Source organism: Biomphalaria glabrata, chromosome 8 (genome assembly GCF_947242115.1).
Source record: "Biomphalaria glabrata chromosome 8, xgBioGlab47.1, whole genome shotgun sequence".
In the NCBI taxonomy this organism is placed as follows: Eukaryota; Metazoa; Mollusca; class Gastropoda; family Planorbidae; genus Biomphalaria; species Biomphalaria glabrata.
In genome coordinates this window covers 28137825-28154905 of record NC_074718.1, presented here as the reverse complement: position 1 = coordinate 28154905, position 17081 = coordinate 28137825, and the positions used below count along the sequence as shown (strand labels likewise).

General features: G+C 35.4%; 1 protein-coding gene across 6 annotated transcripts in view; it reads right to left on the bottom strand.

The window, feature by feature from the left end:
* Window positions 1–17081, bottom strand: part of LOC106076213 (glutamate receptor ionotropic, kainate 2-like) — a 59195-nt gene that overhangs the window by 29487 nt on the left and 12627 nt on the right. For 5 of the 6 annotated variants that reach the window (XR_008779257.1, XM_056037424.1, XM_056037425.1 and 2 more), the window contains exons 2-3: window positions 9252–9434; window positions 204–335 (exon numbers count right to left, since the gene is read on the bottom strand). Coding sequence is in view for 5 of the 6 variants with exons in the window: in XM_056037424.1 (XP_055893399.1) it covers window positions 204–335; window positions 9252–9381 (262 nt within the window). In the remaining variant the exon portion in view is untranslated. Of the gene's footprint in view, window positions 1–203; window positions 336–9251; window positions 9435–16952; window positions 17053–17081 lie in introns of those variants that run through there. The other variant, XM_056037426.1, reaches the window with a different exon arrangement.

Below are 17081 nucleotides of genomic sequence, written 5' to 3'. Positions count from 1 at the left end.
AAAAATAAACTTCATGCAACAGCCGCTTTATGTTACGTGGCCATATCTAGATATAGCTTTCTGTTATTTAGAATCACATTCACATTCACAGAATGAAGCCTCTCTTACAAAACAGGATAGGTCAGACTGAGCGACAACGAGTTCTCTTTAAGTCTGGGTTTCTCTTTCATTCTTTCAGCTATCAAAGAAAGCAGAGTGTTTACCTTTGTCTATTTTCTCATACAGAGTCTTGGCGTTGATAATGTTCAGGTCTACGAGGATGAACTGGGAGCTCATGTCACTGTTGTTGTGTCTCTGGGCCGCGCCTATAACATTTGACCAGGAGGGCAACACTCCTGCGTGGAAAATGAAAACATACTTAACAAGCAAAAAAAAAAAACAAAAACAAAGCGTATTGAAGGGAAACAACCGCTAATTACAGCAATTTATCTGAAAATGTTTATCTCCCTTTCTGCTAGATAAAACAAAATTAATTAATTAATTAATACTAATTTTTTAAAACTAATTGGTTAATTTTTAGATTGATTCGTATATTGTCATCGAACATGAATAATTATGAAACATTTCAGCTTGATCCCAGAATGAGAAGTGGGAGAAAAAAACGTGTTAAAACCTAATAAGGGGACTAATTCCATATATACATCCACATCTCCTATTAAATAGCATTTATTTCCCCTATTTCGATATCAACCAAAATAATTAAACACAAATTGTTTAGTTCTTGTTTTTTTTTTTTATAATTCATGTCTTGTCATGTACAATGAATAATTGTGCAAAGTTTTAACTTGATCCGATATGGGAGACAAAATATTTTGAATCACAATTACCAGACACACAGACAGAGTAAATTGATATAAGGTTTGTAAAAAAAGTTATCTATTGTTAGTTTCAAAACTTTTACTAAAGACCTAATTCTCTAATCAAAGTATAAAGAAGACTAATTCAATTTCTTTATGCCACCACATCTGTCTATTACAATTTATTTCCCTTGTTCGATACCAATAATAATAACTATAATAATGAAAATTAATTAATTACCAATACTTAATTAAATAATTCATTATTTTTTTATTGATTCTCGTTTTGTCAGGTAAAAGAAATAAAAATGCAAAATTTCAAGTTGATTGGATATGTGAGAAATAATGTGTTCAAACTTTTTACCAGGCAGACAAACAGACAGAATGTATTGATACGCTTTTTATTCAAGGTGATTGACTGAACATAGTGTGTAGTCTTTCCCAGAGTAAAAGTAGTCTCAGTGTAAAGTTAATATTACTGTAAAACATTGTCACAGTCAAAGAAATCTCAAAGTCAATTAAATATTAGTAAAGTTCCCCTTTCTCCTATAGGGCAGGTGATATAAAGGTCATATGCTTCTGTGGCCCAAAGTTAACAAGGGTGTCATGTGTCATAATTACCAGCCACATTTACTTTTTCCCTATCTTAACTCTTTCTCTCCGTAATTCATTTCCTCGTTCTAATAGTTTTATTTATTTTGCTCATTTCTATTTCATTATCCTGTTATGAATAAACTTCAATAACTTTTTTATTTATTATCATAAAATGTTATATTTGGCATTGAATTATAGAAGAATCCATGCTTTTTTATGCAACATGTTTATAAATCCAAAATCAATTTTGTTTAATGTGGGTTAAATCAACGTTGGCATCGTCAATTAGGAGAGAAAGAATTAAGTCAGGTACCCATTTGAGCTGGATGAACTCAGAGGCGCCTCAATGACCCAAAATAAAAAAAAAACAGTCTTCACCAGGATTCGAACCCGGTACCCTCCGGTTCGGAAGCCAAGCCTTTTACCACTCAGCCACGGCGCCTTTTATTAAATATTAGTGTATGTGAAATCTCAAACTCAAATCTTTAGGCCAACTATCTTGAAGTTCTCACAACCTCAAACTAAATCTTATCTTAAAATATACGCTATTTCATATTAAACGCAGTGTCAGAGTTAGCTAAATGTATAATTTATCTAAAAGAAAAAGAATAAGCTTATATATTCTATAATATATTATCATGTTGCGGTGTGAGTCTTATGTAAATGAAAGAACCAATGTTGACTAATCTTTCGAAGCTTAGAAGTTTTAAAATAATTTCCTAAAATATTTCTTGTAATAACTGAACGATAGTGACATTGAGTGATTTGGATCTAGATCTTGTTGATGGCTGAACAAAATGTCGATCTATCAAGTGAAATATTAGAATAATCAGTGGATAGAACTGATGGACAGGACTGGGGTGAAAATAATTGGTTGAGAGGATACAGTAATAGGAATCAATAGTTGAGGTTTAACCCTCTCCCAAATATATCATTTCACATATTCATCTGTTTCCCCAAACACTGCAATGTATAGCAGTAAGTCCCTATTTGACCTGCGCTTTAATTTTTTATTTTATTTTATTTTTTGGTTAGAAGAATAGCAGGATATTGCGCCGCAAAAACCTCCGAAAATGTTTGATTGAATACAACATAACAAGATAGAGAGAAAGAGAAAAGGAGCGAAAGAAAGTGAGAAAGATACAGAAAAAGAGGACAGGATCTCGTACACAGATGCCTAACATCTAGACTGTGTAAGGTTTAGAACCTCTCAGGTAACCCCAGATGGACATCTCAGTGTAGACGTCACGCTGTGAGACAAGAGGAGATCGTGTGATAGTGGAGATCCATAAACGTGGAACTCTCCAGGAATAAAGTCAATTACTGTCAAACAGCGTTCTAGATTTATCTGATCAATACAAATATTGTTATATTATTAGTTTACATTCGAGCGAACAAAACTTCCCGAGTAACCGAATGTAGAACTAGGGAGTACGGTGGTAAACATAGCCAAGTACTACAACTGTTAGGTCATGTCACGTGGCATTCAACTTTATTCTGAAATGATGAATTGTGGATATTTCTTCCAAAGAACAACAAGTCAAGCGAAATTTCACGATGAGGAACATTTCCAGGTTTCGATCAATTCAATAAAGAACATTTCTAGGTTTGGATAAACTTAATGAAAAACATTTCTAGATTTTGATGAACTCAATGAAGAATATTTCTAGGTTTGGATGTTGGCCTATGGTTAATATTTTCAAATAAAATTTGTGTCATTGAGACTAAATATTTCATGTAACAAAAAACTGTATTTTAGAATTGATCTTGTAGCAAATTTATCCAATGTCATAAATCTAGGTCTTGTAACACTTCATTAATAATATATAGATGGTTAATAACTTAATAATACACATGAAAAACTATTACGTAGGTCGATCATTCAGTATTAGATTTAAATACTGGGCAGTTTAATTTGCAAGAGTTTTTAACTTTTTTACCTATCTTCCTAATCTCTGTTTAGTATTTCTGAATAACAGATGGCTGGGTTTGAGCATGTTTTTGTGTCTGCTTGTAAGATTGGGATTTCGATTTCTTATAAGTTATCTCAATGCTCTTCTTCGTACTTTGAAACTTTATTGCTAGGTTTTTAATACTTTGAAACTTTATTGCTAGGTTTTTAATACTTTAAAACTTTATTGCTAGGTTTTTAATACTTTAAAACTTTATTGCTAGGTTTTAATACTTTGAAACTTTATTGCTAGGTTTTAATACTTTGAAACTTTATTGCTAGGTTTTTAATACTTTAAAACTTTATTGCTAGGTTTTAATACTTTGAAACTTTATTGCTAGGTTTTAATACTTTGAAACTTTATTGCTAGGTTTTTAATACTTTAAAACTTTATTGCTAGGTTTTAATACTTTGAAACTTTATTGCTAGGTTTTAATACTTTGAAACTTTATTGCTAGGTTTTAATACTGTTTTAACTCTGCTCCCGCCGCATACGGTTGGTGCGCATCTGAGTACTACTAAACACAAGTAGTATAAGACATGTTTGGACAGGAAGAAGGATTGTTGTGAATCCGGCTAAAAGTTATGGGAGTCTGAACAGTCTGGTGCTAAGTGCTGTCCTGAGTTATACTAGGAAACTGTTTGGGAGACCTGGAGCGACACTGGGAAGTGTGTCGGTGGTCTGTTCTGTGTTCTGGTATGAAGTAGGACTCTTAGAACTTAAGACATTTTACTCCCTGTGACTTTATAGAAGAAGTCCAAGTCTAACTAGTAACTACTACTAATTGTTTATGCTTATAATAAATAAATACATCGTTTACTGTTGCCGACCTGCCTTTACGTTGAATGCCTGCCTTAGAGAGTTACAACAATACTTTGAAAGTGTATTAAAGTGTATTAAACTCCCTACAGTGTTGTCGTTACCACCCATAAGTTACTAAAGGTGTGCCAATAGATAAAAACGTTTTTTTAAAAAAAGGTTCAAAGTTAAAATACATAAAGCGGATGAAATAGAAAAACACCAGGTAGCGTGAACACCTGAATAGTTAACATGAAATATTTTAACAAACTTACAAAAAACAAATTTATAAAAAAGATCTCTACTGCACATGATTAAGTCAACCTAGTTAACTGACATTTCATAGTGAATGTAGAGAAATTCGGTGATTTGCACACATGGCCAGATTGCTAAGGTCACAGTGTATGAACTATGAGCACTGACCTAAGCTTTTTTAAGAAGACCTATAAATGCTAAAAGCAGCTTTCCTAAAATCCACAACTAGATTAAGCAGCCTGGTTGGGAAGAAGAGAGTTTAAGAGAAATGCTTCCTGGAGGATGCTCTAAAGATCGCAGCAGAGAGTAGAACTGCTTTTTTTAAATAGGTCCATTTCAAAGACTTCAGTACATAACAACAGTTTTGTCAGCGTTATTTTTGTCAAAATATTTAGGTCAAAGCTGGTCTTTGTATCCATGGAGTATTACCTTTCAAAGTTGTTTGTTGTGGAGCGTTTTGTGGAGCCTTTTCGCCGTTTTATTTTATTTCATTGTATTTTGTTTTCTTTCAAGAGTCAGACAAACTCAGAGGAAATTTGATTACCATGCGTCTATTGTGAAATATCACTCATAGAATATTCTTTTTTTTATTTTACTTTAAGACAAAATCTAAAACGAAGACGAAAACAAACTGTGTGTGTGTGTGCTCACGCGCGCGCTTTAAGGTGTACAAGTGTTAGTATGTGTACATGAGCGTGTGAACTGGAAAATGGATATGGAGTCAAATCCTTTTTTTTTAATGCTGGCCAGATACATAGCACGGGTAGGTTTGGTCTGCTGCCTGTTACTAGTCACATTAGATCTGCGTTCATTGCTGATGGCTGATTTCCTTGCATCATATCTTGAAACCCCGACACTCACGGCGTCACACCAGGGCCTGTCTAAGGTAATTGAAGGCCACAGGCAAAGGGAATTTGGTGGCCCCAAATGAAAACTAAAAATAAATATCGAAACAATGTTACAAAGACAGTGTGTGTGAAACACAAACTCAAAATAAGCCCCCGAAGTGGTCCACCTAGAGTCTTCACCAGGATTAGAACACGGGACTTCCAAGTGCTTTACCCCTCAGCCACAGCATCTCCGTATATTCATTTAGCGTACACTTATATTTAAAAAAAAAATTATTACCCATATCCATACATTCAAAATTAATAACATGTTACATTGTAATAAAGAGAAACTAAAAAAGATTTATTCTTCTAACAAAATTAGATAAATTGGCAACACGAAAATAAAATTCTTGGCCTACTTCCCCTCGCAAAAAGAATTAATATCTCCATTGTCATTTGTCATACAAACTAGAAATAAATCTAGCAATATCTAGACCTAGTTTTAGATCTAAATCTAGATTCAAGATCTAAGTCTAGGTATACTTACTATTATAGATCTAAGCCTAAGTCTCTAAGTCTAGATCTAGAGTTAGATCTAAATCTATATCTAGATCTAAGTCTATATCTAAGTCTAGATTTAGAACTAGATATAGAATTTTGATATAGAATCTAATATATCTAGACTAAAACTCGTATTATAATTATGTAGAACTGTGCTCTATTTAGTCTTATTTAGACTGTTAAGTGTAGGCCCCTATAATGAGGATATGTCAAAACTGCGCGCTATAAAAGTAGTTCGTTATTTTTGAAACATAACTAAAAAGAAGTTCGTATCAAAATTCTTTTTTAAAAATATCATTTGAATCAGTATTCTATTCAATTAGTTAGTTAATAAATGGAAAATATATTTTATAATGATCCATTGAAACTTTTACCATTGTGACCTTAGATGCAAATGTTTTGTACCAATGCGCGAATCTATGAATGAAGCTTGATTTATTAATGAAGAAGTCCATGACCTTTTAAAAAAAGTTACCTGCCCTGAAGTTTTTCATTGAAAAGTGGTGTAATTTTGCATATATAATTTTAAAAATTAGGTGGTTCATTTTTGGAAAAGAAAAATGTAGCCGTTGCATCAGACCTTTGAATGATCTAAAATATCATGATGTCCGATTTTCATTTTCTCTTTTTGTTTCTGAGATCTAAACGGGACGGACAGAAGGACAAACAGGCCACACAAAACTATTAGCGTCTTTTCCCCTTTCGGGGGCCGCTAAAAATAAAATCTGTATTTATATGGAAATCAATCAATATGTCTTCGACACGTTCTTTATTGCTAATTGAAGAAGACCATAAGCCTAGATCTTTCTAATCAAAGCCAATATTTAAAAAATCCATCTGTTTCTAACTATTATAAAACGAACATTTCCTAATTTATGTTATCACATACACCGTACACAAAAAAAACAAAGTTGTGTGCGTAAAGCGTAGTTGTACTACGCATTTTTAGCCTCTGTATCAATAGAATGCCAGGTGGCGCCATGGGGGCCTACTATTGTTTCTCATCACGCTTCTATAGAGGAGTAAATTCTAACGCGCACAGTTAACAATTGCAGCAGACATGTGCTATAACAGGATCAATTTGACCGTAACAATGGTAGATGAACATATGTGCCAGCAGTGGGGATTATAAACTGAAATTAATTAATATATATGCAATTACCCTCAGCCACTCATGCTATGTCCCAATTCCGCCCCCTGGTCTAACCCTCCCACACTACATCGTTCCACTTATGGTCAGCCTCATTAGAATAATTGGAATCAACCAATCCCTTTGGCATTTTATTTTTGTGCATGGTTCTGTTGTCTACGGAATCTAGACCAAAGCCAGTAAACTGGAAGCCATTGCTAGACTAGAGAGTGTAGCCCATGAGACATAAATAGAAGAAAAAAATGAAAAAAAAAAAAAAGCAATCCACCTAGCATTATGAATAACCTTTGAACTGCTTTCAGTGCTGATAGGTCATACATCTCGGTTCTTGTGTTGAGGATATGAAGGACACGGAAGTGACGTAAAACATATCATCCGATAAGCAAGACAATATGAACTTTGTCTATAATACGCTTAGGGGATCATACATTGATCCATCCCTAGTGCAATGAATTAATTAGTTACATTGTATTACATTTGATCTTGTTATTATCATCATGTTTGTATAGAGTGTCACGAGTCGAGACCTATATCGACCAGTTTCTAGAAGCCCAGGTCAAGTCAGTACTGACCAGAGTAAACAAGTTAATTTTAGTCATCCAATCAAAGAAAGAGGTTAAGGGAAAAAAAACAGCATACGTCAGTTTCTAGAAGGTCACAGTTAATAAAATAATTAGGGGAGAAGTTTCCATGATTCTGGAAAGTACGATTGAGAAAAGTAAAAATTAGGGGAAAGTTAGTTAGTCAGTGTCCTCGCAAAGTAACGATTCTGTAGAGTAATAGGTCTTTGCTTATTAACGGACTTGTGTTGGTATGAGTTTAAATATTTGCGGGTCCATTTGTAGAAGTTATACTAGTTGAAATTGTATCTTTGAGTTTTATTTTATGAAGAATTAAGTTTTATTTTATGAAGAATTAAGTTTTATTTTATGAAGAATTAAGTTTTATTTTATGAAGAATTAAGTTTTATTTTATGAAGTATTAAGTTTTATGTTGTGAAGAATTAAGTTTTATTTTATGAAGAATTAAGTTTTATTTTATGAAGAATTAAGTTTTATTTTATGAAGAATTAAGTTTTATTTTATGAAGAATTAAGTTTTATTTTATGAAGAATTAAGTCTAGTTGTTATTGAATTGAGAAGTTCATTGTATATGTAATCTGAGAAGTTTATTGAAGAAGTTTTAATAAAATACAGATGTCTCTTCAGTGAATTATCAAGTTATTAATATAATCTCCGGCGTGTGATGAAACTGTTTAATTAACAATGAATATAAGAAGTATTACCCAGAAATAAATAAACAGAAATCTTCACAAAGACAACTCTTAGATCTTGTCTTTTTTTCGAATAACTACTTCGCTTATAGTCGTCAATGTTATAGAATGACCCAATTAAAGTAGTGGTTAATAGCGTTCGTTATCTGCCTATTTTTTTAAGAGAGTGAGTACCCAGTGAGAGCAGGCTATGGTGTATTTATTCTATCACAGGCATCCCCTGCCATTTGTACAAGCTCATTTTTTGTTGTAATTTGATATCATTAGTGTAAACCAAACATAGTTCTTCCCATCGTGCTGTACTGTGAGACTGAATGTGTGCCAACACGTGAGGAAAAGCCGGAGAATAATAACTAATGTATGAATCCATAATCACACCCTATTGTGGACTGTGTATCGACTGTGGTAATACATGCACCTTAGAATGAGATGTTCTTTTTAGAACAATGGATTGCATGTGATGGATGATGAAATAGAAGAAACAGTCACGTGTACAGGCAACGTGACGAAAATATGTGAATAAATTAAGAGGCAACTATCAATCTATTGGTCTAACTTTTAATTTGTATATTGCCAAACAGTAACTAAAAGGTTGTATAGTTATTACTAAAACTGCTTATATCAGTTCATGAAAAAGGAAATAAAGTTTTAAATGAAGTCTCTATGTCGAGTTATTAGGCCACGCTTACAAAAAGCTGGTTGTATGGAACAGAGGCGTAGTTAGCAAAACGTGCTCCGGGGCCAGAAAACGTATTTACCCCCCCCCCCTTTTTTTCCATAAAAATCACATAGTGACATAGAAAAAAAGGCTTATAAATAAAATGTATTAATATTAATATAATACAAATAACCTTAGAATGTATTGTCTAATTAAATATCTACAATATTTTTTATTTATTTAGGGGCCTCTCTGCGTGTGGCACCCTCTGATGGTTCCCCCTTGTCCCCCCTCACTACGCCTCTGGTCTGGAACTCAACAATATCAACCCTCTACCTGACAGTTGAGAAACGTTAGCTGTCCAATGCGTCAGTAAAACTCACCTATTCGGACCATGGTCACTTCTTGCTCCATCGCCAGTACGTTCACCGTCAGATACGAGAGTCCGACAGCGATTGTCCAAACCGCAAGGAGTCGGAGTCTACCAAAGAACTTGGCGCACTCTACTCTCATCTTCCAATGCTCCTGGGCTACTTCCAACGAGTTAGACCTGCAGACATGACTCTCTGAAATATTCAAAACGACGATTATTTTAATGGACTAGAGACTCTATTGGTCATGTGGATTTGTTTTTAAATATTTAAAAACCAAAACAAACAAAATATTTTTTTTACCAATCACAATACCCAGGAGTTGCACTAGAGTGCAAGACCTAGATTTAATGACAATGTGATTTTAAAACACTGTTTAGTACACACAATGCTGAAGCGTCTACTTTTCCACTGCTCTTCCATTTATTGAGATTGAAAGTTATACCTTCCATTCATTGAACATTGCATTGTAACAGAAAAAAAAGTAATGTTCCCCAATTAGACCTTGAGATCTATAGGGCAGATGATGTAAAGGTCATCTGTTTATATAGCCAACAGTTAACGAGGGTGTCATGTGGCTAGCACAACGACCAACCGACTTTACTTTTCCCAACTAAAGTCAGGTACCCATAAGAGTTGGGTGGACTCAGGGGCGTCCATAGAAAACCGAAATTCAAAATCCCAGTCTTCACCTAGTATTCAAACCCGAGACCTCTACTTCCTTCTATTCCTCCCCCCCCCCCCCCACACTTTTTCCCTCACTAAATAAAACATTGTAATAAGCGGTCCATTTTTATTAACAAGAATATTTGTTCTCTGTTCTGTGCTTTTGCTCTTGCATGAGCGTTAGTTTGTATAATTCTTTATAACAGATTTGATATTATTTGTATGGAAAGTTATGAGATACGAACTACACGAGTGATGTAACTTACAGCAAAGCTATGCCAATACAAATACAAGTTTGTTTCAAGTTTTCCATAACTTTAATGTTATCTGCTATACTAAAGGTGTTTAGCAACCAGTGGCATGCCTCGCGAGTATGAGGTGGTGTGATATTGTTTCAGAGACACATCAGAAGCATGGAAAACGTTGACATTTGGGTATTAGAGATGACATGCAAGGAGATCGTTTAGAATAGCATTCATAGAGTGATGACCTCCTGTCTTGGGACATTTATGGCTATTTTAAGCAGTTGGTTATGTAAAGACAGAAAGCGAGAAAGCGAGAGATAGAGAGAAAATAAAAAAGAGAAAGAGAAAAGAAAAAAATAAAGAGAGAAAGAAAGAAAGATAGAGAGAGAAAAAAGCGAAAGAGAGCAAGAAAGAGAGAGAGAAAAAAAGATAAAGAAAGAACGAGAGAGAGAAAATACAAAAGAGAGAGAAAGAAAGAAAGAAGTGACTTGGAAACAGACGAAGAAAGAGAGATTATAAAAAAAAAGAATGAAGCTACAGAGAAACAAAGAGAAATGAAAGTAAAGAAACAGACCAACAATGAGACTTACAGGACAAACTAATTAAGCTATTGAGAGAGAGAGAGAGAGAGAGAGAGAGAGAGACAGACAGACAGAGAGAGAGACAGAGATTGTAGAAATAAACAAAAAATAGATATAGATAAAACACGAAAGAGGAAAGAGAGAGAAAGAGACAGAGAGAGAAAGAGAGAGAGAGAGTTTTGCCACGATTGTCATTTTTAATTAGCCTTCTACCCAAAACGGAAATGAATCGTCCCAAACACCCAATAATGCTTCAAGTCATGTGCGATTCCAGAAAACCTGTAGATACAAACTAGTTATCTTTCTTTGAATGAAATATAACTTAAAGTCTTTAAGTTCTTCCGTAGCTTCTAATTATCTATAAAACTGCGGCTAAAGCAAGGTTGACATAACCTAAGAGATTTGACATCGTTCAGTCTGGCTCAATTTAAACGTGGTAAAAAGGTAATGGAAGAGGGAAAAAAAAACGCAGGTAGGTGAAAGAGACGAACAGGAGGGAACTTCTTTGTAACATAATTCATTGTGGTCTGCTTAATTGAAGTCTACTTAATTGTATTCTGCTTAATTGAAGTCTGCTCAATTGAAGTCTACTTAATTGATGTCTACTTAATTGATGTCTACTTAATTGAAGTCTATTTAATTGAAGTCTGCTTAATTAAAGTCTGCTTAATGTAACTCAGGAGAAAAACAAAATTGATAACTATGTAAAAACATGTAACCACATAGGTGTGTACAAAAATCTATTTATAGAGATGCACTTCTTGAGGGGATTGACTACATACGGTACATGTAATATATAACATGTATTTTCTACTTCTAAGTGAAATGAAGATATTTACACCCAAACCTTCTGCAGACTGGCTAGGGATGACATGTTTGGAACCTGGGACCATCTTAAAGTTTATAAGTTCACTCCGCAAGGTCATGGTGGCCATTCATGTGAATTAGGAAAAGAACGGAGACTCTAACAAATAATGTGGCTTGTGACTGCAAGTTTGAGCTTACTATGTAACCTACTACTTATATTCCAATGCAAGAAATCCTCACAATCATTATTTACATATATTCTCAAAATGTCTCAATATTTTATAAAGTGTGCATGCTATAGAAGAGTGAATTGATTTATCCTTGGTTAAAATTACATTAACACTTTTAATACTGCATTGCGTAAATGCCAGTCGTAGGTATTGTAATGACTTATAAATATTTATTACAGATTTTTATGCATGGCTGAAAACGTAACTATAAATAGCAAGGTTTTATTTGGTCTATCCGGTGTATAAAATAGAGGAAGAGTTGATAGGAAGAGTTGATAGGAAGAGTTGATAGGAAGAGTTGATAGGAAGAGTTGATAGGAAGAGTTGATAGGAAGAGTTGATAGGAAGAGTTGATAGGAAGAGTTGATAGGAAGAGTTGATAGGAAGAGTTGATAGGAAGAGTTGATAGGAAGAGTTGATAGGCTGTTGTATTTGTTTTAAGTCTATGATTTTTTTTTTACACATTAATCTCTTCCATCTGTTACTAAGGAGGCATTAGACTTTCACTCGATGAGATCAAACTTACATAAAAATAAATGGGCAACTAACTAAAGAGGCAATCAATGAGAAATGATACGACGATCGACTGGAACGCATAGAGATATAGCCAGAATTAGAGCTCAATTCTTTTTTATTTATATGGTAATAGTGAAGTTCAATTGAGCAAATGTAATTATTTATTGATTCAAGAGTTTAATCGAATATAGAAAAATTGTGCGCATCGTCTTCTAATTCTAGATCTAAAGGCATATCATTGGCATATTAGAAAGTGTAGTAGATCTTACACATTCGCTTAACCAGGATTATTTCTCTGGGGAACTGGTTAACTGTTTATAACTTTAGACCGTGTTCACTGCACTAGAGCGAACAGTTTTGATTGCTCAGCAGTATTTTAGAGCAGACATAAACTCATAAACGATCAGACTGCTTTGTTCATTCTAGAAATATTTTCTAATTGTTCACAAATCTTTCCTCCACCTGTTCAGATATTTTCTTTGGCTTACTTATGTTACGGCAGTGCATTCAAGAGAACATTAGAATAGCAAAGAATTAAAATTTAAGAAAGTAATAAAGTAATGAGATAAATTCACTACTTGTGATATTATAATGTAGCATTAGCTACAGATATTGAAATGATCAGCACTGACCTATACACTGGAGGATTCAGAAATATTGAGGGGGGGCCTTTTCGTTTCCAAATCCTAGCCCTAACGCCAAGTAAACCCTAACGCTATATATAAACGCAAATATATATATATATATATATACATATATACCATGGGCGTAGCCAGGGGGGAGGGTTCTTGGGTTCAAACCCCCCCCCCGAAATGAAATCACCTCCCCTGCGGGAAGGAAAGGTTACAAATTTCTACCAGTGGCTTGGGCTCCATTAATAAAGTGTGAATAGTCTTCTGCCGAAATTGAAAAACATTAAATGTGGCTCAACAAAGATGGCTAAGACAGATTTTAGGAGTCAGTCATAGAGATCGAGTCTAAATCAAAGAAATCATATGCCGAACTGGGAGTCGAATCCTTAGTAAGGTTGTGACAGAGAGTCGCATGAGAATTGCGGAACATGTTCTCCAACAAAATGAATTACGCAAAATAAGAGTTGCGGAAACAGCTTGCCGGAAAATGCGCCGAACGGCGCGAGAGGGTCTAAGTCAGTAAGAATAGCACATTAGGTTTTTGAAAAAAAACTTTTTAATAGCAAGATAATGCACTGTAGATACCTCAGAATATGCATTTTTTGGCTTTCAATACCAGAAATAGTGCTCGGCGGTGGGGCTTCGCCCCGCGCTGGTGGAGCGCTGCGAGCTCCTCCAGACCCCTTGCTAGCAAGGGCGGGGAGTCTACATTAAACAATAAACGTCTTCCGAAAGAGTCAGAATGTAATAAAGATTAATTATGTACAAACACACACGCACATATATATATATATATATATATAATTTTTTCCGCGGAGGGGGGTGGGGTGGCGGGGGAGTCCCCCCCCCCCCCCCCCGAAAAAATATCTAGTGGTGTGTGTGTGTAGTCAGCCGACGCAAATCGCCCCAGGCCATCGCTAGACGAGCGGTCAACCGTGACGAGCTACGACGGTCAGCCGAGTCGAGTGTCAACAGGACGGTTCGGGAAGGATCGCCGTCGTGAACAGTGCTCAGGAGCGTCACGAGAATTGTAGTCATCTGACCACCTAGAAACGTCGAGCGGCGTTCTGTCCGGTTCGAGAAGGCCAGTAGGGACCCTATATAAGAGCGGAGGTGTCGCAGTCAAGACGGTTCAGAAAGGAGGTTCACGACAGAAGGTTCACTACAGCCCGGTTCAATACAGTCCGGTCGACTACAGCACAGTTCAACGGTGTGGTTCTGTACGGAGCATTACGACGGTTCAGTGCGGAGTACTGTCAAGTACAGTTGAGACGAACGGCGTCTTGAACTTGGTCTGTGATCGAGTCCGACACGACGAGCACAGTGTGTGAAGTCAGTTCTGAACTGTTGAACCCAGTGCAAGCCCGGAACGAGACGGAGAGGCCAGTGCAAGAGTTGATACGGCGGTACGGTGTTATCGGGAGATATTTGTACAGTCGTGTGTTACGTGCTGCCAATTGTACAGTATTGGCTCAGATTTATTCAACTATTAAAGTGTTACGTTATTTTGGAGCCCTGAGTTGTCAAGTTCTTTAAGTTGGTGGTGTAAGATGCAGTTTGCAGAGAGCCTGGATAGTGAGATTCGTAACACTATATATATGTCAAACTGTACAGTGCTTTGCATATTTTCACGAGAAGCTGAGACTAGTTTCGTAGCTTGTTTAGACAGCCAATTCTCTCTAATACGACAAACTGGCCGATTCTGCTGAAAAGGTAAAACGCCTTGGTCAGAGAATATCAAAGAGTAGTCTATATTACAATCAATAAATAGCTTATATTATACAGATATTGAAATAATTTTGTTCACAATTTATGATATCTGCTTAAAAATTGTACAGCCCCCCCCCCTTCAAAGAATGATCTCTTTCTAGCTACACAACTGTTTTCTGATCTTAAGGAACTGGCTAAATGTTTTCTTGTTGGGAAATTTGAAGCAGAGGAAAAAAAAACGATATGGGTATGTGTGTGTTTGTCTTTGTATGGATGTGTGCGTATGTGTGTGTACATGTCTCAAGTTGCAAGGTTAAGTGTTTGTTGCTTTAAACAGGTGTGTAGGGTAACGTGCAGAGGGAAAAAAATGCATGTAGATCTCAATGTAGGTGACTGAGAAACGTGTCAATAGCTCTGAGGGCTAGAAGCTGGCTTCGAGCAATTTCGTGAAATAAAAAGTAACCCTTTTAGACTTTTGGATCTATAGGGGCAGCTGATGTAAAGTTCATCCATTTCAATGACCGATGGTTAACGAGGGTGTCATATGGCCAGCACAACGATCAACCGCTTTTACGTCCCCAATGAATGTCAGGTACCCATTAGAGTTGAGTGGAAGCGAGGGCGTCCTGAAAATCCCGAAGTTCAAAATCCCGCAGTCATCTTCGGGATTCGTACTCAAGACCCCTAAGTTGGGATGTCAAACGCTTTACCCCCCACCACGCCATTAATTTTAAGGAGAAAAAAAAGCTTAAGTCATATTTGTAAGTTGACAGCAGGAAGTCCACAACCTTAAGTCATATTTGTAAGTTGACAGCAGGAAGTCCACAAGTTTAAGTAATATTTAAGTTGACAGCATGAAGTCCACAAGCTTAAGTCATATTTATGTTGACAGCATGAAGTCCACAAGTTTAAGTAATATTTAAGTTGGCAGCATGAAGTCCACAAGCTTAAGTCTTATTTAGTTGACAGCATGAAGTACACAAGCTTAAGTCATATTTAAGTTGGCAGCATGAAGTCCACAATCTTAAGTCTTATTTAGTTGACAGCATGAAGTCCACAAGTTTAAGTCATATTAAGTTGACAGCATGAAGTCCACAAGCTTAAGTCATATTTATGTTGACAGCATGAAGTCCACAAGTTTAAGTAATATTTAAGTTGACAGCATGAAGTCCACAAGCTTAAGTCATATTTAAGTTGGCAGCATGAAGTCAACAAGCTTAAGTCATATTTAAGTTGGCAGCATGAAGTCCACAAGCTTAAGTCTTATTTAGTTGACAGCATGAAGTCCACAAGCTTAAGTCTTATTTAGTTGACAGCATGAAGTCCACAAGCTTAAGTCATATTTAAGTTGACAGCATGAAGTCTACAATGTGATAGCGACATTCTAAAAAGACTTTGTATAAAATAAATGTGTACATCAGGTGAGCGATACTCTCAATATTTTATTTCATAAAAGTGAATCTTTTTCCAATTTCTCATAGCTTACATTGATATTTACAGCCATCTTAAACATACAGACAAATATTGAATCATTTTCATCTTTACCCGAGAAGCTGCTTCAATGTATTTTACGAACCCATGCATACGTACACTTTCCTAGCATCATCTTATCCATTGCTCCTCTTTTACACTTGCACACTTTATCTTTGATAGTTGAGGGAAGATAATCGACAGAAATAGGTCAGAGGTGATAAGAAGAAGAACCTAAAACTCAACGTTAAAAAAAGCAAAAAAAAACAACTTCCAGCTATAACATGCTCTGAGTATTACACGGAAGATATTTTATATTCATGTTTTTTTATTATTTTGTCATATATATTTTTTACAAAGCTTAAATTAATGTAAACTCTGTCAGGGTGGAATCTTGTGCGCGCTATTTCTCCCACTTCCAATTAATGATTGAACTTAAAACTTTGGACAATTGTTTATTCTTGATGACAACACATGAATCAATCAAAAAATTAACACACTAATTAATAATTTATAATAAATTATTAATTAATTATGTTTCACACGGAAATGTCCAAAGCTAAGTAGAGATAAGCTTTGTGTAGAGAATAAGGTCGTTAACTAAAAATGTGAAACATATATGTTAAAGAATATAAAGCCTTCTATTTGTATCAGCTCAGGTGGATAATGCGTAGGCCTTTCTTCATGGAGGCTCGAGAATTGTGTTTGTCATTTTTCATTCTCGGATCAAATTGAATCTTTTCACAATTATTCTTTGTCCTTAACAAGACATGAATAAAAATAAATAAATAACCAATTAATTTATTCATTAGTGGTAATTAATTGTGGTTGAATAGAAAAGGAAAATAAATCTTACAGTGCTGAGAGTTCTGGATACACATGTGCAGCTCTTTCACTAAAGTGTGCGCGTGAGAATGTGTGATTGTGCTAGCGTCGTTAGATTTGCAATACCTAGATATGCCACCTAACCTCGCCGTTAACTTCC